Source organism: Dromiciops gliroides, chromosome 5 (assembly GCF_019393635.1).
Source record: "Dromiciops gliroides isolate mDroGli1 chromosome 5, mDroGli1.pri, whole genome shotgun sequence".
Taxonomy (NCBI): Eukaryota; Metazoa; Chordata; class Mammalia; order Microbiotheria; family Microbiotheriidae; genus Dromiciops; species Dromiciops gliroides.
Genome location: NC_057865.1, coordinates 282,136,811 through 282,162,113, shown reverse-complemented (window position 1 = coordinate 282,162,113; position 25,303 = coordinate 282,136,811). Strand labels below are relative to the sequence as shown.

Sequence of the window (25,303 nt, the reverse complement as noted above, 5' to 3'; positions counted from 1 at the left end):
TGAACCAACCCATCACTTTCTAAGTCTTAGCCTGTGATAGTGTCCATGTCCAAGACATGAGTGCCTTCAGTGGGCCAATTCTATCTTAATAATGATAACTCCCACTTATAAGCCACAATTCTACCTTAATAATGATAACTCCTATTGATAAACCACAATTCTACCTTAATTAGGATGACTCCTACTGATATGCCACAATTCTACTTTAACAATGGTAATTCCCATTTATAAGCCACAATTCTACCTTAATTAGGATAAATCCTATTGATAACTCACAATTCTAGTTTAATATTGGTAACTCCCATTTATAAGTCACAATTCTACCTTAATTAGGATAAATTCTATGAATAAGTCACATGTGTACTTTAATAATGGTAACTCTCATTTATAAATCATAATTCTACCTTAATAATGATAGCTAATTTATAAGCCATGTGATAAACACACATATTTGCCACTTATAGGTGCTCAGAGGACGTTTATCACCATCCAACACCACCATTTTACAGATGAGTAAACTGAGTTTTGCAAAAGTTATGTAGTTTTCTTGGGGTCACACAGTTAATAAGTATCAGAGACACAAGATCTAGACTCAGGGGCTCCAGGCTCTTGGGCCAGCTCTTTACTTGGGGTACAATGCTGTTTCTTCTTTATATGTGCCCCAATGAGAAGCACCATTATATAATGAATATCAAGTAATCACTCAGAATTTAAATAGCCATAAATGTAAGACATGCACAGATATTTCACAAAAATGTCATACCTCTTGTTTATTGCATCCAGATATAATTTTCTTCTAATCTTAAAGAAAAAAATTGAAGAAAATTAAATGTTATGGTCTTTATGAATGTTACCTAAAGAATACATGGGGCATTTCTTTTTACAAAACTATAACTATACGGAGACTTTTTCTCTCATTTGGACAATAATGGGCACAGTCCCATTATGGACCCACAGAGCAGATAGGACTTGTATAAGAGTGTGCTCAATGCCAATGAGAATAGTACAGCCTCATATATATTCTGTTCCTCATAACTTTACAGATACTCTTTGGTGGAAGCAATCTCCCCACCTTTTCAGATCACAGCCCATCCAAGAATTCTCCTCCCATTCAATCTAAGTCTGTGTGCTTCCATAAACCCTCCCTTGCAGTTCTATCCAATACCCTGGAGTTCCTGGGTAGTTTCATCATTTATGGCTATGATGCAGCCCATGAACTATCTGCTGTCATGCCTAACTTTCAGTCCATGATTGACCCACTTCCCCTTCCAATCATACATGCCATGGATGGTGCCTTTGACTCCACTTCGTGTCCACTAATTGTCACTGATGATAAACCTAGAGCCAACTTAAGTCACTGCATTACTCTCCTGTGATCTTTGGGTCATTTGCAATTTGCAAAGGCTAGGCTTTGCATATGTAAAACACTCTCAGATGCCTCCATGTTGGGCAATCTGGGCATGGGCAAAGCCCAGTTACAGGAGATTGATATAAAATGACTTCCACCTTCTAAAAATAATGATTGTAAATTATTGAGTTAGTCATCCTTACTACTGGGTCTCACTTAAAACATCACTGGCCTTGGTCAAACAGCCAAGGTCAGATGGTCAAACCACATATAGTATATAACACTCTAATCATACCTATGTCACCCAACTCATGCCAACATCTCTCTTTGGTGTGCACAGTTAAAAATTCCAAAAAGAGAAGAAACCTTCTTGCTAATAAAAAAGTACATTATTTCACTCACCCAAACCCTTCATCTTTGTGTCATGTTATAGAAGTTCAACTTGTAAATAATGCTAGAATTCTACCAATTTACATAATTAGACCTCAGTGCTGATTTTTTTATTCCTAAAATGATGGCACTAAAAGTACAAGCTGCTACCACAGAAGCTAAATCAGTGGAAGCTAAATTTTATTTCAAAATTCTGCTCCTAAGTGGTTGACAATTTCAACAAAGGGACATAATGAGCACAGTCATAAATCATTTTTTGCAGTTAAATAACTACAGTCTGAGTCAACTAAATTGAAGTGTGTTTCTTAAGAGAGAAAAAATAAATAGAAGCAGTGGAATAAATACAACATACCCTTTCGTGCACTCTTTGTTTGTCCAGAAACCATTGTGACAGCATCCGAGGGTAGGCCAACGTAGACCCCGCCATAGTTCCTTCAGGGAATGAAGCAAGTATGTAGAATTCAAGCCTGTGTCAACACTTCCATATCTCTACAGCAGCAGCACTAATATCACTAAAATAGGGACTCATGAACTCCTCTTTCTTTTTTCAAGGTACCATTGTTTTGGGAAAACTCAATGCTGTCCTACATTAAAATGGAATTAATGGACATTTATTAAGCCCTTACTATATGATAAACACTGAGCTAGGGAAAGGAAAGGAAATAAGCATTTATATAGCACCTGCTGTATACCCAGCACTCTGTTACAAATATATAGCACCTACTGTGTACCAGTCACTATGCTACAAATATTATCTTATTTGATCCTCATAACAACCTGAGGTAGGTGCTGTTATTTTCTTCATTTTACAGTTGAGGAAACTGAGGCAGACAAAGGTTAAGTGACTTGCTCAGGGTCACATAGCTAGCACATATCTGAGACCAGATTTGAACTAACTCTAGACCCAGCACTCTCGATCCACTGCACCACCTAACTGCCCCTGGATTAGGTTCTTTGGGGATGGAAATAAATTTTTTAAATGTAATTATCTCCAAGGAGCTCACAATCTTTATCTGAGGTTATATAGCATGAGTATATAAAGAAAATTCAGAAATATTTCTAAAGATGCCATCCATGCCTGGAATTCACTCCCTCCTCATCTCTGCCTCCTAGTTTCTCTGGTCCCCATCAAGTCACAGCTAAAGTCCTACTTTCTCTAAGAAGCCTGTCCCAGTCCTTCTTAATTTTAGTGCCTTCCCTCTGAGTCTACCTCAATTTATCATGATGATACAGATGATAGATATAGATATATGTGTGTACATATATATACGCACATGTGTATATATACACATATATGTGTGTATACAGAGAAGAGAGACAGAAAGAAAGAAAGGGAGTAAGGGAGGGAAAGAAAGAGAAAGAGATGAGAGATGAGAGATCTTGTTTATAGATAGTTGTTTGTGTACTGTCTTCCCCATTAGACTGTAAGCTGCTTGAGGGCAGGGACTGTTTTTCTGCCTTTCTTTGTATCCCCAGGGCTTAACACAATGCATGGCACCTAGTAGGTGTTTAATAAATGCTAGTTCACTAAGTGAGTGCAAATAAATTTAGGGCAAACAGTATGTGCTACTATGAGACTATAGAGCAAAGAAATTATCAGGATAAGGCGGAGGTAAACATGGAGGCCTTTCTGGAGGAGTTGAGTTTCAAGGCAACTTTTGAAGGAAATATAGTACATAAAAAAGCAGAAAGGGGTGGGAGGATGATAGAGACAAAAGTCCAGAGAGAGGAGTGAACAACACACACACACACACACACACACACACAGAGGATGAAAAGATTCTTGTCCAAATACAGTAAGGAGGCTGGGCTGCCCAGTCCAATAGTCTCCCCACCACACTCCTGCCTCCATCTTCAGGGGTCTCAGAGACGGAGACCCAGTGACTTCCTGATGGGACTGACAATATTGGTAGTCCATGCTTCTTCCCAAATAGCTTCCTCCAAACATGATCACAGGACCAGGGGCGGGATATCATTACACTATCAAATGGGCTACAGCATCCCAAGGAAAATCAGCCACAACCACAAACGTACCTTCTCTTTTCATCATCTGTTATTGATTCTTCTGTCCTAAAAGGTCAAAAACATCGGATGTGAGATGCTGTTTACATATTTTCAATTCGGTGACTACAGATTTAGTCATGAAAGAAAGGAGAACACAGAGTTAAATCCTATTCTATTTCCTTGAAACATGAATTGGTTTTGTTTACCTGGAGAATTTAGTCACCGCCTCAGTCATTCTTATGTAATATATTTCTTTAAAGTGATTTTCTGCTTACTCAAATTTTATTCACATACAAATCTAGCAAAGCAACCAAAAACTCACTTGTCAATGTACTTGAAAATATGAAAGAATAGCTGTCATTCATGCACAGAAGCAACAATTATAAGCTATTGAATAATAATGGATTTCTTCCATACCTCCTTCTGATAAAGAGATGGAAGCCTATGGATTTAGAAAGTTGCAAACCCTTTCAAACTTGATCACAGCTTGTTTTTGCTTAACTAGATTTCTTTGTTATAAGGAGATGAAGGGAAGGAATAAGTAAGATACAAAAAGAAAAAAGAATAAAACCTAAACGATTTTTTTTTTGTGGGGCAATGGGGGTTAAGTGACCTGCCCAGGGTCACACAGCTAGTAAGTGTCAAGTGTCTGAGGCCGGATCTGAACTCAGGAACTCCTGAATCCAGGGCTGGTGCTCTATCCACTGCACCACCTAGCTGACCCCAAAAGATTTTTAAAAGACAAAAATGGAATAACAAGTTTGTTTTCTTTTATTGATTTTTGTTCAAATGGGTAACTTGATATGTGAGCTAGGGCAAAAAAATTAAAAAGGAAAGGAAAGACTGCAGAGAGCCCCTAAACTGAAATGTATAGACAATATCCATATTGCAATTCCACCATCTCTGACTTCAGACCCAGTGACAACAGGAAGCTCTTTGCAGATCAGTTTTACAAGTCAGAAATGAATCTATAGTGTGATATTATTATACACCTGCTTTCTACTAGGCACTGGAAATGTAAAGATAAAAAAATGCTCTCCTTGAGCCTGACCATGGTATAAAGACGAGCCTGGCTTCCTCAAGGCATTGCCAAGAGAACACAAGCACTGGCAGCGTCCACCAGGCTGGAAAAACTTCGAGGCAGAACTGAGAGTAGACAGTGTGTGCTGCTCATGAGCCAGCCCAGCTAAGTCTGGAGTCTGGAGACTATAGCACTACCTACCCCAGCTGCAGTAGATAAAACTCTAGACTTGGACTCAAGAAGACCTGATTTTGAATCCCTCTTTAGAAACTTAGTACCCATGTGACCCTGGGTAAGTCACTTATCCTCTGTCAGACTCAGTTTCCTCATCTGTAAAATGGTGATGATAATAATAATAATAGTATCTACACCTCACAGAGCTACTATGATAATCAATGAGATGATTTATTTAAAGCACTTTGCAAACCTTAAAGTACTATATCAATGCATAGTAGTAGTTGGTGATGATAATAAAAATCCTAATAATGTTCTCAGGATTTAACGCAGAATTTTTCTATGGCTTCTTGGCATGGTTTAAAAACAACAGAATGCTTAAAAAAAGAAAGCAGTGAGATACAACCGAAAGATATGGCCTCTGTCCCTTGCTACTCATGTGACCTTGGACAAATCGCTTCGACTCTCTGGGACTCAGTTTCCTCATTTGTAATATGAAGAGATTGGACTCAATGGGTCATGGAGGTTTCCTCTAGTTCTAGAGCTATGATTCTATGATCATCATAATAATAACTCACATTTTTTTTTAAGTGAGGCAATTGGGGTTAAGTGACTTGCCCAGGGTCACACAGCTAGTAAGTGTTAAGTGTCTGAGGCCGGATTTGAACTCAGGTACTCCTGACTCCAGGGCCGGTGCTCTATCCACTAATAACTCACATTTAACACATAACTCACAATCATAACATCACAATAACACAATTATATAGTGCTTGAAGATTCATAAAACAGTTCAGATTTGTAACCCAGGGCACTCCAGGACTACGTACTCACGTGCACTGGATCTGATCCTGATCCCAAAGGGTCAATTTCTCTCTTTGCTTTATGGCTTCACACGGAGTTGCTCCAGGACAATCTCGTAGTATGCTAATGGCATAGCTTGTGTCTAGAGTTGCACAATTGTAGATAATAGGATGCCCAGCTCCCTTACAAGCATTCAGTGTACCATATGTATATCTGGCATAGGATAGCCTGTACTTCACCACACAGAAAACACATAGGATTCAAAGTACTCACAGGAGCCCATAGATTCATGAAGCACTGAAATAGACCATCAGTTTATCTCAGGAGGGAACCAAACTTGGGGCCACCATCAAAATGACCCTTTGATAGTCTGATAAAATCCTATTGATTATGTACTCCTAAACAACCTCCACATACTAATGATACCATCCTAAGATTTAGATTCCCTCCCCCCCCCAAAGTTAACATGCTTTAGATTCAACAAAATAAGTAATTTCCTCCCAACTGGACAGGCCCATAGATGTTGTGCAATATGTGTGTCAAACACACAGTCTAGAGGCCTAGGTGCAATAAATGCCGCTCCAACCAGAGTAAAATATAATTGGGATATAGTTAACAAAATCAGTTAAAATACAATAAAATACAAGTAATACTGAATTTTGAAACCAAGTGACCTGGCCCTGGTTCTATTTGAGTTTGAAACCACAGCAATATTTATTCTCTTCTCTCCATGGAGCAAGCTATATCAGGAAATCCCCTTTTCTCTCTAGAAAGCTGTGTCTGTGAACTTAGAAAAGACGGAATTCTTATACCCTGGTTACCTTTGAAGCAACTCCCAAAGCTGGTGCTGTCCAGTAAATGAACTATCTCTCTCTGTCTCTCTCTCTCTCTTTCTCTCTCTCTCTGTCTCTCTGTCTCTGTATCTCTCTCTGTCTCTCTCACTCTCTGATCCTGGGAGCACAGTTTGAGAACCCCTGCTCTAGTCTATCCTTTGTTCTTTTTCTGGTAACTAGAAAGCAGAAGTCATTAAATGAAGGAACACAATTATCTAGAGTAAAGTGTGTTTATCTAATGGCATTGCTAGGTTTTCCTAAATACTGGGAAACATTTAACCTGCTTTCCCTTTTAATTGGAAGCAGCAGAGTGGATAGAGTGCCAGTCCTGAAGTCAGGAAGATCTTCTTGAGCTCAATTCTGGCCTCAGACGCTGACTAGCTGCGTGACCCTGGGCAAGTCACTTAACCCTGTTTGCCTCAGTTTCTTCATCTGTAAAATGAGCTGGAGAAGGAAATGGCAAACCACTCCAGTATCTCTGCCAAGAAAACCCCAAATGGGGTCATGAAGAGTTGTATATGAGTGAAAATGACTGAATGACAAAACCCTTTTAATTGACCCCCTCAAATTAGTCCCCATCTCCAGATATATAGTTATATATAGTTAAGCTTTAATAGTTTATGACTGTGGGGACAGCTAGGTGGCACAGTGGATAAAGCACCGGTCCCGGATTCAGGAGGACCTGAGTTCAAATCTGGCCTCAGACCCTTGACAATTACTAGCTGTGTGACCCTAGGCAAGTCACTTAACCCTCATTTCCCTGCAAAAAAAAAATCTGTAATAGTTTATGACTGCCTTGAGACTTCTGGGAAACCTTGTGGATACAAGTCTAAATTATGCAGACTGATTGTGTAGATATCCCAAACTTACCAGGTCATCGTCAATGCTCCATTCAGTTGCCTACGGTATACATCTGACCTTGAACACGGATCTTTTTTCAACTCGAAAAAGGATTCAAGTGCTTGAAAATGGTGCTGTGCTGATTGATGTGGTCTAAGGAGCTGTCGTTACCTACTCGTAATTAAAAGTGATTCCAAAGCGGAGCTCTGAATCTGGGACAATGACATTGGCCACGTCTATCCAGAGGAACAACAACTTGGAACTTGGCTGCTTCCTTCTGTCGCATCCCCAACGGCTGATGGAGGGCAGAATGAGGTCTTTTAGGAAGCGCTCAAGGTCAGATGAGTTCTGGATAGGAATGGCATTTCATTAATTCTGCTGAGCCTCATCTTTTTCTCTTATTAGGTATCTGTTTACTGCCATGTTTCTCCCTGCCTCCCGCCTTGTTTACTATCCAATCTTCTCATAAAATGGTAGAGCCCATCCTCACCTTGCGCAAATCACTTTACTTTGCCTCAGTTTCCTCATCTGTAAAATGAGCTGGAGAAGGAAATGGCAAAGCACTCCAGTATCTTTGCCAAGAAGACCCCAAATGGGGTCACAAAGAGTCAGACACAACTGAAAAATAAGTGAGCAACAACTAAAGTTGGGTTAAAAGGATATATTTTTTTTTAATCCCAGATCAAGAGAGCAACCCACAGGCAGTTAGAGCTCAGGAATAACCTTTGACTTGTGTCTCCCTCACCTTATACTTCAAAAAGACAAATGGCCCAAGTCCCATAGAGGCCCAGCCTAGTTCACCTAGGATGCCCAGTAAGTCCACTAGTAGAAAAAGGAGAAGGAAGACTGAGGGGGTGGGGGGCAAAAAGATAAAAGAGGGGGAAGAGGCCATGGTGCAGCCAAGGACTTCACCCTCAGGGCAGCCCAGTGGCTCCTCCTAAACCTGGGGCACAGTGGCCCACCCACCATTCACCGGGTCCAGTCCAGGGTTCCACCCCTCTGTGGTTCCTCATTCACATGATTTGTGTGGCTCACCATTTGTCTCCATCATAACATTTCCTAGAAAATAACTTTTATTAACCAACAAAGTGTTTGTTTATTAAGTACCTTCTTAATTTTTAATTTTTATTTATTTATTTTGGGGGAGGGGGCAATGAGGGTTAAGTGACTTGCCCAGGGTCACACAGCTAGTAAGTGTCAAGTGCCTGAGGCTGGATTTGAACTCAGGTCCTCCTGAATTCAGGGCTGGTGTTTTATCCACTGTGCCACCTAGCTGCCCCTATTAAGTGCCTTCTATGTGGCCGGTCCCATACTATGCAGTCAGGAAAGAAAGATAGCTCCTCCCCTCAAGGACTTTACATTTTATTGGGGGAGACAATGTATATTCATATAAGAATGAGATATGTGTGTGCAGTATACATACATACACACATGTGTATATGTATGTATGCAGTGAAAATATGTTTGTATATATGTGTACATTTATGTGTGTGTATATATGCACACAGATGATAAATACAAGATGATTCAGCTGGGGCAGCTAGGTGGCGCCATAGCGCACAAAGCACCAGTCCTGGAGTCAGGATTATTCATCTTCCTGAGTTCAAATCCAGCCTCAGACAATTGCTAGCTGTGTGACCTTGGGCAAATCACTTAACCCTGTCTGCTTCAGTATCCTCAGCTATAAAATGAGCTGGAGGAGGAACTGGCAAGCCACTCAAGTATCTCTGCCAAGAAAACCCTAAATGGGGTCATGAAGAGTCAGACGTGACTGAAAAATGACTGAAAACAATTTTGGCAGGGCACCATGAGAAGCTAGAGCCAGAGGGGAAATCAAGAAAGAGCTCAATACGGATTTCTTTTTGTTTGTTTACCCTTCTCGCATGCAAGTTGTTGCTGGTGACATTTTCCAGGTTACATAAGGCCACCGTTTGTCTCTCCATTGTACTTGGTACCAGCGATACAAAGGGAAATGAATGCTATTATGAATGACCTGCCAAATCACTGATCTTCTTTCATTTACAAAATATCATTGGGGGAGAGGGAAGTATATAAAGTCATGAGTTTAAGGTGGCTTGGGCTAGACAGTGAAGAATTAAGGTTAGTCAGTATCAGGAGAGGTCCGGCAGCTCATTGTTTGAGTTTTGATGGCTCAGAGAGTGTAAATAGCCATTGTTTCTATACTGGCCAGAAACTTCCAGAATCTTCCTCTTCCAGACTGACTCTTTTGTGAAGTCATAGGAGGCCACCTTTTGTCTCAATGCTTAGCTAGCCTTTAATCATTAGGACTGCCTCAGTCAAAGTGAGACCTGGGAAAGAGCTTAATTTAAAAAGGCCACCATCTCCTCCCATTGCATCCTGGGTCATTGCTAGTCGTCCTGAGCTATGTCTTCCCACCGGAATCCCATGACTCTGGAGGAGAAAGTGGGGCTGATGACTGCACAGCTTCACCTCACTTAAATCCAACTCACTTGCAAGTCAAGACATCACCCTCCTGATGTCATCGGTTCTCTTTGAGCACAAAGGATGAACAACAATGACTGCAAGAGGTCTGGCAAAAGCCCACTGTGTCAGAACTGTACTTACACATTATTCTTCCAACTACATCAAAAATGATCACAATAGCTAACATTTATACAGTACCCACTATGGGCCAGGCAGTGTGCTAAGTACTTTATAATTATTATCTCACTTAATCCTCAAAACAATTTTGGGAGGTAGGTGTTATCATTATCCTCATTTGACAGATGAGGAAATTGAGGCAAATAGAGATTAAGTGACCTGCCCAGGGTCACACAGCTGTTACATGTCTGTTACATGTTTGAACTTGGGAAGTGAAGAAGCCCAAATAACCTTAGATTTGGGCATCTCCAAGCTTTGGAAACCTTTCCCCTCTATCTCCAAGTTTCTACTGCATACCTAGATGAGCTCCTGAGAATTAGCTGGTAAGTCAACAAGTTTTTCTAACCCAGTCAGAATAAGTATCTGTATTCTCTAGGATCATTATACATTATACAATCCCTTCATTCATAATAAGATAAAATTAAAGAATATGAGACAAGAAAACACTTCCAACTCACTGTGATTGCTTTTTTTTTATAACATTGCCCTAAATAAAGGTATAAGGAACATCTCAGAGCCCGTCAATGCACTGATCAAAATATTTCAAAGATTCACAAATACTTATAGGATGAAGTCTTATATCTACGTGTCTATCTATCATCTATCTAATATATATATATATACACATATATACATACATACATATACACATGTGTTTGTGTATGTGTGTATAGTTCCTTTATAGCATTCCAGTAAGTACCTCCGCCATCTGTCCAAAACCCACCTTTCCAGTTTTATCTCCCACTGATTGACTATATTCACCTATAATTCTGTTAAAGTGGATTTTTACCAGTCATTTTCCTGCCTTTTTGCCTTAGTTTACAGCATTTCCTTCAGTTAAAATACCCTCTTCTCCCCAGTCTCCACCTGTCAAAATCCTTAGCCAGATTGAAAGTATGGCTAAGCTCCAAAGTAGCATTCTCCATGATTTAGTTTTCCTTTTTATTTCCAGCCAAAGGTAACCTCCCCCACTACAGGACCTCTCATAGAGAATGCTCCTTCTCCATTGGGTCATAATTATTTGTGCTTCTAGCATAGGTCTTCTACTAAAACACCTTGAAGGTTGTGATCATGTCTCATCCATCCTTGTGACTCCCACAGGACCTAGGCACATTGACCTATACATGGTAGTGTACCTACCATGGAAAAATGGTAAAATTCAATTGAAACTGAATTGTTTTAGATTCCAGTGATGATATGAGAGGGAACAGAGATCCTTAAGCATAAAGCGATGTAAGAATATCAAACTGACTTTGGTTTGAAGAAATAGAAGGGGAAAAAAACCCTAGTCCTGTCTAGCCCTGGAAGTATAACTAGAATTTACTTCTGGTTTACTCTGGGCTTAACAGAAGATTAAATATAATTGTACTAATGAGGAAAATGTCCGTAATCTGGATCTACTAGACACATTGAGGTAAATTTTGCAAGTTGTATTAGTTTTACTTCTATCCACATCATTTCTTATCCATCAGTCTTTAATGAGCACCTACTTTGTGCTGAATGTCAGCTGCTCACCTATCCAGTTTCTCTCTTCATTCCTTGCAAAGTATTTCATTCTCCAACTGGACCATGAATATCTATAATCAGCCCATTTATGGGGTTTCCTTTCCCTTCCTAGAGAATTCACTGGGGCACAAGCTGCCTTTGTTCTCAGTTTATTTAATGTGAGCCTGTTTAGGAAATCCAGCTCTCATAATTCCTGGGCACCTTCAGTCTGGGAATCATTTCCCCTGCCCTGGGTTTTCACCTTATCAACAATGACATTTATCTTTAATAGGCTACATGAGAAAGGAAACTTTACCCGGAGTTATCAACTCCCATATAAGCCACCACAGCTTCCTTTTGGGTCCTCTCCAAAGCCCCTGCTTCCGCTGCTGTTGTTAGACCTCCCTCGCTGCCTGATAAAAGGGGAGCTTGGGCTTCATAGCAGCACCTCCCAAAGGAAGATAAAAGGCATTCAAGCAAAGTTAAAAAAAAATAAAAGGTAAAAACTGAATCCCCGAGGGGTGACTGTACAATGTCCCAGCCTGCAAACATGTGTTCTCCCAGGCAACATGACTCGACCGACCGGCCTCTGCTGAGTCTCTAGCCTGATTTAATTAGGAGACTAAATTGAATTTATGTGATTTTGGACATGGGAGGGGGGTAGTGGAGGAGAGTCAAGGGTAGAGAGAGTGGGCTCTGGCCAAACTGCAGCTCAAGAGAAGAGCATCTCACCCGCATTTGCAGGACCAAGCCTTAGCCTTCTTCCCAACACAGTTATTGATACCCCACCCCCCTGTCCAACCACTAGGCCATGCATATGGGAGATAAACCAGCTCTCTGAGACAGGATCTTGGCACCAGAGCCCAAGGGCCATTAGGGCAATTCTAACCACAAATCCAACTTAATCTATATTAGCCAAGGGTAATAGATCAATAATGTGGAAGTGGTTGTAAAAAGCGAAAGATAAAGGCCAGCCTTGCCCCATCAGCTAATCAGGAGCAGTAACTATTCCTGCTGCAGAGAATAAGACAAGGCCTCCTGTCCAAGTTTATAATATTGATATAAGTTTTCCTGGGATCCTAGTCTAGTCACATTTACTCTATATCCATGGGCATAGATTGAGGCACAGAAAGACAGACATACTGCACATATCTATATTATACGTGTATTTCTCATCATTCTACTGAGTGGCTAAACCTGGTATCTTCCCGAGCAGAACACAATCAGAAACCATTTCAAACATAATGCAAGCTTTCCTATGACATTTTTTTTTCCAGGGCAATGGGGGTTAAGTGACTTGCCCAGGGTCACACAGCTAGTAAGTGTCAAGTGTCTGAGGCCAGATTTGAACTCAGGTACTCCTGAATCCAGGGCCGGTGCTTTATCCACTGTGCCACCTAGCCGCCCCTTCCTATGACATTTTTAAGCTGGAAAAGTTGAACTGAACAAAGGGTAGCGGGAGAGGAGGAGGAGGGCATGTGGACATCAGTATTATCCTCTGTAATGCTAATTTTCCAATCATGCTCCATTAATGAAACCACAGCCCCAGTGCTCAAGCTCCAGCATAGGATCTTAGTGTTGGAAGGGACGTCCGTATAATAGAGGCAGGCGCAAGATTTTGTTTCCCAGGGGAGCTGCCTTAAATATAAGTATGTGGATGTATGGATATACAATCCATAAGCATTTATTATACCTACTTGTGCCAGGTTCTGTGCTGGATGCTAAGGATCTAAAGAAAGAAGGAAATAGCTCCTACTTACATACATACACACACACACACAAGATCCATAGGACTGATCAATTAATAAGCATTGATTAAGCACTTACTGTATTCTATCACTATACTGGGCTCTGGGCATCACATTCTAATAGGGATAGCATACCATATACTCATCTAAGTAAACACAAAGTGATTTCATAGGGCGAAGGTGAGAAGGGAGCTTAGAACTCATCTAGTCTATCTTTCTATCCAATACTGGGCTGCCTCTAGAGATCGGATTTGCTTTGCTTGGTCCCAGAGGACAGAAAGTAGGGCTAATTTGGAAGTTACAGGGAGGAATAATTGACTCATTTTAAGGAAGGATAATGGAGCCGTACAAAATTAGAACAGGATGCCTCAGGTTATAGTGAGATGCCCATCAATGTAGGTCTTCGAGCAGAGGCATCATGGCCACTTGCTGGGGATGCTAAGGAAAGGATTTTTATTATGGGTAAGGGTTGTACTAAGTGACCTCTGACCTCCCTTGCAACTCTGGAATGGCATGATTCTATTGTCTTCTCATTCAATTTGCTTAGTCTAAAATTATCTTTACATTTGTCTTTATCAACCAAACTTTTTTTTATTCCAAGACCATTCTTTAATAAATAGATAACACTGCCTGTCCTTTAACTTAGAGGATTTTTATCAATGAGATAATATTTGTAAAGAACTAAGCACATAAGAATTGGAAATCAAAGGAATGCTCATCCATTGGGGAATGGCTAAACAAACTGTGATAAAGATGGTGATGGAATATTATTGTGCTATAAGAAATGCTATAAGCAGGATGACTTCAGAAAGGCCTGGAAAGACATGTATGAAATGAAAATAGTGAAGTGAGCAGAACCAAGAGAACATTGTGCACAAAGACAACAATACTGTTTGATGAAGAACTGTGAATGACTCGACTATTCTCAACAATACAATGATCCAAGACAATCCCAGAGGACTATTGATGAAACACACTCTCCACCTCCAAAGAAAGAACTGATATTGATGGAACAGACTGAAGCATGCTGTTTTCACTTTCTTTCTTTCTTTTGCTTTTAATCAAGTTTTTTGTACAAAATGACAAATATGGTCATATTTTACATAATCATACATGTATAACCCACATCTGATTGCTTGCCACTTTAGGGAAGGGGGAGGGGAGGGAGGGAAAAAGGGTTAAAAATTGGAACCCCAAACTATAAATAAAAATGTTTATTATTAAAAAAAAAAGAACAAAGCACAATGCCTGGCACATAGTAGGCTCTTAAATAAGGGCTTGTTCCCCTCGGCATGAAGGGAGCTGGTATAATTGCAGACCTGTTTTCACTAGTGATGATCTAAGAGGCAGAAAGGGCAGGCTGCAACTGTGTGGTTATTTCCATGTCGTCAGGGCTGCCAAAGAGCATGAACTTATTTTGATATATAAACATAACAAATCGAATAAAGTCCCTGAGATCCTAACCATGAAACTCCATTGACTCAGACGCCAGGCTTCTGGCCATCCAGCCTTCGGGACTGGTCCCCAACCCTCAGGACCCCCGACCACCAGACCAAGGCCACAGCTTCTAGGCCTGTCCAGCTCTGTCCTCCCAACCCTACCCCTGAGAAAATAAAGTCACTGTCCTCTCAGGATTTAGGGCACAGCCGCCCTGGATGACAATCTACAATCCCCAGTGCCCAAACTCTCTCTTCTCCTTCTCAATTAAAAATACACATTGTCTAGGCAGAAAGTCCTTTGGTCTGCAAATCCTCCTTGATTTCTTAGCCCTCAGCCCTGTTCTTCTCATGTCACCATCTTTCTCAGACACCCCCTCCTTCTGTTAGGCCTTCTGCAACCCCTTTGTATCATTACCAAATTGCTCTTTGCATTAGAACATTTCCCCTCCTAGTCCTTAGTCCTTCCATCTTCTGACAGTCATAGAAATCTGGCTCTTCCCCTCTTCCCAAGGAAAAATGAATCCCTACTCACCCTCTCTAGTCCTCTTGTCCATGATTGCTGCTGGCTTTTGTTCTGTCATATTCTGATCATTTTTTAAAAAAATACTTCAAACGGGGGCACAGTGGATAATGCACCAGCCCTGGAGTCAGGAGGACCTGAGTTCAAATCCGGCCTCAGACACTTGACACTTCCTAGCTGTGTGACCCTGGGCAAGTCACTTAACCTTCATTGCCTCGCCAAAAAAAAAAAAATACTTCAAACGACCCTCTTTTCTGATTTTTCTCTTCTTTCTTTCCTCCCTTCTTCCTTCCTTTCCTTCCTTCCTTTCTCTTTCTTTCTTCCCTCCCTCCCTCCCTTCCTTCCTTCCTTCCTTCCTTCCTTCCTTCCTTCCTTCCTTCCTTCCTTCCTTCCTTCCTTCCTTCCTTCTTTCCTTCCTTCCTTTCCCTTCCTCCATCAAACTAAAAAAAGTAAAAAAACAAACCAAAACCTTTGTAACAATTAGGCATAGTCAAGCAAAACAAATTCTCACATCAGCCACATCCAAAAATGGATGTGTCATTCTGCATCTTGAGTCTATCGCCTCTCCATCAAGAGGGGGGGAGCAGGTTTCATCATCAATCTTGGTTAGGCATTACATTGACCAGAATTCTTAAGACTTTCAAAGTTGTTTTTCTTGACAATGTTTCTGCTAAGATATAAATTGCCCTGCTCACTTTGTTCTGTCTCCCAAGAGATTCTCTCAAACCATCTCTCTCATCATTTCTTATGTAACAAACGTAATAAAGAAGTCACTAAGGTACTAGCTATAAAATTCCATTTGAGCTAATATAGCCCTTTTTGATCATTCAATTAACAAATGTTTATTAAGTACTTACTGTGTGCCAGCCTGCCCTGGCCTCAGGGAGCTTATATTTTTTTCTTAATTCTTTTTTTTTGGGGGGGGTGAGGAAATTGGGGTTAAGTGACTTGCCCAGGGTCACACAGCTAGTAAGTGTCAAGTGTCTGAGGTCAGATTTGAACTCAGGTCCTCCTGACTCCAGGGCTGGTGCTCTATCCACTGTGCCTTCTAGCTGCCCCTAGGGAGCTTATATTCTAAAAGGGAAGGCAAAAAGAACATGCAAACAGAGAATGGTTTATAGACAATACATTTTCTATTACTTGCTACACTAACTAGTCAGTTCCATAAAAAAGTCATTCAACACATAGGTCTGGCATCATATACGTGAAATATCAGGATGATTTCTATCTGAATTGAGTATATGTTTTATGTAGATACAACCTATATCTTTGCCCTTAGTTTTCTTCTTTCCCCATTAACTGCTTTATAATTTCACTCGCACATCCTCAGATCCCTTCCCTTGGGATATAGCTCTGAACTTGGATTCAGAAAGGCCTGGGTTCAAACTCTACCTCTAACACTAGTTGAGTAACTTTGGGCAAATAACTTAATCTCTCTCTTCCTCAGTTTTTGCATCTGTCAGGGCAGCGAGGTAGCACCACAGTGCACAGAGCACTGGGCCTGGAGTCACAAGACTCATCTTCTTGAGTTCAAATCTAGCCTCAAACACTTACTAGCTAGGTGACCCTGGGCAAGTCACTTCACCTTGTTGGCCTCAGTTTCATCATCTGTAAAATGAGCTGGAGAAGGAAAGGGCAAACCATTCCAGTGTCTTTGACAAGAAAAACTCAAATGAGGTCATGAAGAGTCAGACATGACAACTACAACAACAAAGAGAGAGAGAGACAGAGAGAGAGAGAGAGAGAGAGAGAGAGAGAGAGAGAGATATTGATTGATTGATTGATTTTATAAAACCTATAGGACCCACCTTCCAGTTTTGTGGTGATGATCAAAGGAGATCATTTAAGTCAGGTGCTTTGTAAACCATAAAGTGCTCAATACATGTCTATTCTCTCCCTCTTCCTTCTCCTCATTATGATTGGTTTCTTCACTCCATGAACTGATTAGAGGAGAGCCATATTGGCAATGTTTGGCTCCAAGGGATACTCCCTAGTTCTTTCAATCCTAGGAGATCCAAAGCTCAGTCCCCTCTCCACTGACATCAACCAAGCAGAAGAGACCCCTACCTGTGCCTGGGACCTCACCACCTGCCATGGAGAAATGGAGACCTGGAGACAGGCAACTCTTGGGGAACTCCCTGGAGAAGGGAGAAGATGGAAGTACTTAGGGAACTGAGGTCATTGTACTGAATGTGACATGATCTAGACCATTCAGCTGTGGCTCTATTTGAAGCACCTTATTTTTTGGGGGGGGGGGAGGCAGGGCATTGAGGGTTAAGTGACTTGCCCAGGGTTACACAGCTAGTAAGTGTCAAGTGTCTGAGGTCGGATTTGAACTCAGGTCCTCCTGAATCCAGGGCCGGTGCTTTATCCACTTCGCCACCTAGCTGCCCCCTGAAGCGCCTTACTTTTAATGACCAATAAGTGATTTGTACTTTTTTCTACTGGGCAGCAGTCTGTTTAGCTATTAAAATGAGCATTAAAAACTCTTTTCAATTTCTCAGCTTCTCACCTCCCATGGCCTGACTCCCCCTCATGGCATCTGCTCAGCTGTAATACAGTTTTGCAAATCTTATTTTAAACACAACTAAGAAAGGGGCTTTAGTAAGAATCCTTTCATGTATACTGTAAGGAGAAAAACACAAAAATTGAATTTACTACATTTTATTTATGAAAGCATCACATTAATAAAAGCACATAGGTCACTTATGCTATATGGAGAGAAAGGCCAAGGAGACCTGCCCAAATTGAGATCAGGATAAAAAGTTATTAATTGGCATCAAATGTCCTGGGAAAAACTGATCCTGCTTGCAAAAATTCCTTAAAAGTGATCAATGTCGTGCTGTAAGAAATGATGAGCAGGAGGAGTTCAGAGAAACCTGGAAGGATTTGCATGAACTGATGACGAGTGAGATGAGCAGAACCAGAAGAACACTGTACACAGTATCATCAACATTATGTGTTGATCAACTGTGATAGACTAGATTCTTCTCACCACTACAACAGTACAAGAAAGTTCCAAAGGACTCATGATGGAAAAGTTTCTCCAAATCCAGAAAAAAAAGAACTGTGGAATATGGATGCTGTTGAACCATACTATTTCTTTTGTTTTTGGTGCTGTTGTTTTTCCTTGAGGTTTTTCCTTTTTGCTCTGATTCTTCTCTTATAACATGACTAATGCAGAAATATGTTTAATGTTATTATATATATATATATATGGGTACATATATATAAAACCTATATCAGATTACCTGCTGTGTAGGGGAGGGAGAACAATTTGAAATTGGAAATCTTATAAAAACAAATGTTGAAAACTATCTCTACATGTAACTGGAAAATAATAAAATACTTTTATTCAAAAAAAAGGTGACCAATGTCTTTGATTGGGAATCTCCTTCAGAGAAAGAGGAAATAAGAAATCACCTTCCCTTTTTTATGCTGGGGTAAGGTAAAATATCAGTTTCACTCCTTATCATTTGCCCCACTGATTTGCTACTAAAAATCACTGAAGTTTTGCTGATTAGCATTAAGTGGGAATTTTGCAGCAGGAGATGCAGCATTTTAAATGGTGCTTTCTTGAAATGGATTCTACCCAGCCTAATGCTTACAGATGGCCTGCATGATGAGTCCAATAAAGGCACCATGTCCAAGCAAACTATATCCCAAGATACTGAGGGAATGGACAGAAGCAATCACTGAGCCACCTGCTTTTCAAGGAAGTGTGTAGAACGGAAGAGGAGCCACATGGCTGGGCATGAGTAAACTCTGTTCCAATTTTCAAAAAAAGATGAGAGGGCCACATTTTCAAACTGAGATTGACTTCATTCCTAGCAAAATTCTAGATTTTATTATAAAAACTATAGGATCATAATTTTCCAGCTATAAGGGATTGTAGAGAAGAAAGCCCACCCCTTTCACCATACAACAGATAACAAGAATAGCCGACATTTATAGAGTAAGTTTAAGGTTTGCAAAGTATCTTATATATCAACACATTATATCTGCATGTAATGCATGTATATATAGGATATATGTGTATCTGCATATAAATGTGCATGGATGTTTACATATGGATGCATATATTCATGCATATACCCCATCCTGGATCATTGCCTCGTCATGGTGGAGGGATCTGTGTAGCTCAATGAAACCATGAGCTATGTTATGCAGGGTTACTCAAGACAGACAGGTCATGGTAGAGAGTTCTGAGAAAAAGTGACTCTAGAGAAGGAAATGGCAAACCGCTCCAATATCTTTGCCAAGAAAACCCTTTGGATAGTATTGGCGTGCTATGTTCCACAGGTTCATGAAGAATCTGATATGACTGAACAACTCAACAACATGCATGCACACACAGACACACATACATTTTTGAAATTTCATTTGATAAAAAACAGACCCAAAAAAGGCTAAATGATATAAGTTGTAGGTTATAGAAGCGAGATGTCAACCAAGGCTGTCAACCAAGGGGTCGATTTCAAATCCCCTTCTCCCTTCATTACATCATACCATCCCACTTTCCATATAAAAATCTGAATGTTTGTTTTTTGTCATGAAAGCACCATATTTTGAATTGAAAATGATTGTAATAGGAGAGGCAAATTTTGTCTTTTATTACACAGCTTTTAGAATGTTATCTTGAAAGGCATCTAAGAAAAGGAGAGCTTGCGAGAGAACAAGGCTATTTATCCTTCTCTGAATTCAGGAGGACTGGGCTACATCCTTGGACTCTTGCTCTAAATATAGCACAAGTGACATATGGGCTTTTATTAATGCGTGACACTTCCAAAAGTACAGATCGAGCATAACGGTCGTAAAAGCTGGCGTTTATATGGAGCGGTACATTGGACACAGAGCCAGCAGCAGAACTAGGAATACCTCAGTTCAAGTCTCACCTCTGATTATATTATGGCTGTGAGACCTTAAGAAAGTCACTTACCCTCTCAATGCCCCCAGGCAACTCCCTAAAACAGCAAATTGCAGGACTACAGCTAGGTGGCACAGTGGATAGAGCTAGTGTTGAGCCTGAAGTCAGGAAGAATCCTGAGTTCAAATCTGCCCTCAGACACTTACTAGCTATGTGACCCTGGGCAAGTCACTTCACACTGTTTGCCTCAGTTTTCTCATCTGTAAAATGGACTGGAGAAGGAAATTAGTCCAGTACCTTTGCCAAGAAAACCTCAGAGTTGGACACAACTGAAAATGGCTGAACAACAACAAGATATATAGATATAGATATATACATATATATACATACATACATATGTATGTGTGTATATATATATATCAGTTCAAGTAGCTTCCTCATAAGAAGTTCCTTATACCAGTAAAATCATGAAATCACAAGATCTGGCCTCTCAAATTCAAAAAAGTCAACTTCAGAAGTATAACTTGATTCTAGAGACTCAGCATTCAAAGGATCCTCAGAGAACATCAAGTCTAACCCCTAACCAGTCAGAAACATCATAGAAGGGATTTCTGTTGATTTGTGGGTTACTCTAGCAGACCTCTGAGGTACCTCGGAATGCTAAAATTCTGTGATTCTAATACCCTACAAGTAGGAAGTATACTGTCTAGGATTTGATCCAACAACGATTATACTTGAACTTCTGCAAAAAAAAAAAATACTTTAGCTAAAAATCGTTATTTCAACCCACATTTTGTGAGCGGTTCATTCCATCCTCTCTCAGATGATTCCCAATTCATGGGTGACAACAGGATTAGCCTTTTATGCTTCCTGAAATACAATGTGGTGACATGTGTCATTATCCCTTGACAAATCATTTCTATTGGCTCAGGCTGGATTTCCACCCAAATTAGGATAGAAGAGTAGCTTGACACGTTTGGCTTTCAGAAGAGAGATAGCCTTTTTTGATTAAATTCGGGGTCAAGTCTGAGTTGAAAAATGTGAATCACAAGCAATAACACACTGTCCTGCAAAGAGTAAGTAAGTAAACTGTAGCCAGAAACCAAAGAAGCAATTTCCACACGTGCCCAGTAGAGAAAGGAAGGTGGGTTCCATATTAGCCTTTCCACTCACACTGACATATGCTTAGCTTCTAATTAGTGTGATTTTCAAAAACAACAAAGTGCAGTAATATAAAATCTTAAGTACTCACGCATCTTTAACGGCTCCAGCAGGACCTAAAATGTGAAAAAGACAATAGTATTAGTGTTAACTTACTTCTCAGTTTAAAAATTAAGCCCCAATCGTGTACTAAAATTACATTATGGTAGACAACAATTTAACCTAATAGCCATTAATATGTCAAAAAGGAGGGCAAAAATTATAAATAAAATCCAAATCTAAGTTTAGTTTGGACTAGTTTCTGATGAGCATAAAGAATCAGTGAATCTCAAAAATGGAGGAAATCAGGAAGTTTCCAGAAATAAATTTGTTACATTTCAAGTCATGTTTCCTTAAGGCACTATATACTATAGGATGGCTGCGTTTCATAATGGGCAATTATGACATGCATATATGTGTATGTATATATAGGTATGTGAATAATACATGCATGCATGTATGTGTATTTATATATACATACCTACATGTGCACCAGATTTGCCTGGTAGAACACCTGGCTATATAGCCTATAATCACAACTATTTTTAGTGTATACTGATTATTTCTTTTTCCTTTCAAAAAATCTTATTTAAGGGTATATCCAATATTCAAACCCACACAGTATATATTTTCTACTTATATTAGCAGTAATATATAAAATAGAAATAGAGATGTAGTAAGGAATTAAAGTAACAGAAAGTACATTTTGCCTTGAAAGTGGACTATTTCAGACAATTCCATTGTATGCCTCACTGGGGCAGATGTTCTTAGGGAGAGATGTTTCTCTGTGACCTGATCACTCTATATTATAATTTTACAAAGAAGAAGGGAATGATGGTGGAAAATTTTCTTTCAAACATTTTTCATTTTCACAAAATTACCAACATGTGATTTGTTACTAGATGAATAGTGAAACAGTTCTGAACCTCAGTGTTAAAGAAATATTTATTTTCCTTTAAAAGAATGAAGTAGTCAGACACTTTTTTTTTTACTGAATAAGACTGACTACAAAAGGCTTCTTTGATCATTGTACTTTGTCGAGAATATCCAATTCAAACAGTATTTTAGTAATCATAGAACTACCAAACCAGATTTTTTAAAAACATATTTCTTCAGTCACTTCACATTAGCTCAACTTTGACTTAATACTACATATCAAAAACGTGAATGTTTTATCCCCAGTTAAGAATTTCCCCACAACATAATGATCAGTTGATATCTTGGCACTTTCTACCATTGGCCTGGGGAGGGGCATAATGAGTACATTGCTCTCCTCACTGCCAGTCCAAACAACAGTTATTAGAAAAGGGAAAGTTATGGCACAGCAGGACTTCCTGTTGCCAACAGAGAAGGACATTCTTGATTCCAAAACAGCTCATTCCTTAAAAAGGTACAAAACCCTAACTATCAAATTTAGCTCAGAACTCGTATTGTGGAAGATGAACTTTTGCTTCTAATATTCAGGGGAAAAAACATAGAGAGAAAGCAATTTTTGTCAGGCTCTTTGGCACATGCCTTACTAAACCAAAAGCAGGGGAAAGGTAGAGGAAAGAATCACAGGAGACTTCCACTCTTTTCTGGGGCTGGATCAGAAGCCAAATCACCGTCTTTCTCTTTGACAATATCTCTTTAGGGATTTCTCTTTTCTCACAGTCAAAGTAGCATCCTGAGCCTCCCTTCAAGCAAGGCCTTTCCCTTACTACCTCCCTCTCTGCCAAGCCAGTAGCTCAGTTACTTATCTATTGATCTTTCTTTTCTTTCCCTGTCTTCTTTTCAAATTTGTTTTTAGGGTTTAGATCTGGCAAGCTACATATCCTTGTGTCAAGCAAGCCCAATGGGGTTTTCATGCCACAGGAGAGATATGAATGCATAATTGAATCCCCTTCTATTTGCAATTTTGCGTCTTGAAGGTGATTATTAAAAATTATATTCTGATCTTACATGACATTTTTGATTGAGGTACACATTTATATAGAGAGCCAAGAATTTTCCCCAAAAGTGCAAGTCCCCTTTGTATGAGAAAGTCATGTCTATTTCACTCAGTGAAATTCAATCCACCATGATACTTTGGTCACTTTCTTAAAATTCAAAGAATCTGTGACTGGGCTAAGAAGGGAATCCCTTCCTAGAAAAATGTTCATAGCACATGAAACCCAAAGCTAAACGTCCTTTTTCTTTCCTTAAAAAATATGGTAAACTCCAGTTATACAAACTTTTAAAAAGGAGAAAGCTCAAATAACCAAAATTGCTTTCCATGTGTTATGCAAGTATTCATGTTCCTAATGATAACCCAGATCAGAAATCCTTAGCAGTTTTTGTGCCATGGAACCCATTAGCTGTCCAGTGAAGTCTATGAGACCTTTCGCAGAAGATGCTTTTAAATATTGATGGAAATACTAAATTTCAATTAGAGGCTAATAAAAAATAAAAATAAAACACTCTCCCATTCAAGTATATGGATCCACCGAAATCTATCCATGGACTCCTTCGGAGTTCAGGTTAACACTCCCTGACCTACAGGTACCTCAAGATACTGAAATGTTCCATAAATCATCAAAACTTAAAATGCATTCCATTTGATTCAGCATTTATTTATTGTGCATCTATTCTCCCCAACACAGTACAATTTTAGTGTCAAGAGCATTTTATTATATTCTAATTCTTTTAATATCCATGGGTATATATAATAATCAGTTCATCAGAATACCAATGAACCCCAAATAACCCATATCCCAACTCACCCTGGATAAACCAAGATCTGACAAAACAATTTACCTCCCCCCAAAAGTTTCCTTTTTAAAAGCGATACGGGGCACAATTAGCATTTTTCAAAATCAAGTATAATGGAATATAGTCTGCATTTCAGGATTCTAGACCTAAATCACTTGGGAAACATTAAAACACACCAGCTGGAAAGCACCTAATTAGTTATGGCAGCATTTTTTAACATTATAATAGATGCATGCTACATCTTATTTCTTATAGGCAGATGTTTCTTTGTGACCTAATCAGTCTACATTATAATTTTACAAGAGGAAGGGAATCATGGTGGCTAATTTTCTTTCAAATATTTTTGTTTTCACATCAAAGTATGATGTGTTACTACATGAATGATGAAATAGTACTAAATCATAATGTTAAGGAAACATTTCTTCTCCTTTAAAAGAATGAAGCAGTCAGACACTTTTACACTGAGTAAGACTGACCATAAAAGGCTTCTTTTGGATCACTGCACTTTATCAAGAATATCTAATTTAAATAGTATTTTACTAAAAGACTTCATGGAAAAATTAATTACCAAATCACATTTGTAAGACAGATTTCTTTTCCAAAATTGGCAGGTGACAGTCATCTTCTCTCTCTATTTGTCTGGGACTGAAAAATACTTGAGACCTATTCTGAATACCCTCCAACACAAGTGATCATATCTATAATTATAAGTGTTTTGTGGGAAATAAAAAGTGGTGGGAAACCTTTTCCCTTTGTTTCATAAACTATAAGAAGAACTATAAGAAACTCTATGAATTATAAGAAGAAAAGGTGCTTCTGTGATCTATATAAATATAGCTAGAAAAATGACAGAATCCTTTTTAACCTCAACAGTTTGTTATTGCAACTAGAACCCCTAATATTCGATTAGCTATGCTATTAAATCTCAGGTTAGCAAGTAAAAGACATGCTCTTTTGTCAGGGTGATGTTTGTTTTTCAACAAACCATTAAAAGATATAAATTTCCAAGAAATTTCTGCAATTACCTTACAGGAAAAAAAGGTCTATGTGCCTAAGATAAATTTGTATAATGAACTTACAAAGAATATATTTATTCAGAGTTGTCCTTGTTTAGATGCTGTATTTTTACTATGCAAAAATTCAAATAAAGGTCAAACAGCTTGCAACCAAAGATAACACTAGCTTCATGTGCATATAGATAAAAACTGTGCAAAGAGATTACTCCTCCATTATGAGATGGTGGACATCAAGCCCCAAATTGGGAACATCTATTAAAATGGC

The 25,303-nt window shown here is 39.4% G+C and overlaps 1 protein-coding gene across 1 annotated transcript in view; it reads right to left on the bottom strand.

Moving 5' to 3' along the window:
- Positions 1-25,303, bottom strand: part of C5H12orf75 (chromosome 5 C12orf75 homolog) — an 86,588-nt gene that overhangs the window by 5,071 nt on the left and 56,214 nt on the right. Inside the window, exons 3-6 of the mRNA XM_043967715.1 lie at positions 21,345-21,369; positions 3,773-3,808; positions 2,091-2,170; positions 764-796 (exon numbers count right to left, since the gene is read on the bottom strand). Of these exons, the coding sequence (XP_043823650.1) occupies positions 771-796; positions 2,091-2,170; positions 3,773-3,808; positions 21,345-21,369 (167 nt within the window). The 3' untranslated portion in view covers positions 764-770. The remainder of the gene's footprint in view (positions 1-763; positions 797-2,090; positions 2,171-3,772; positions 3,809-21,344; positions 21,370-25,303) is intronic.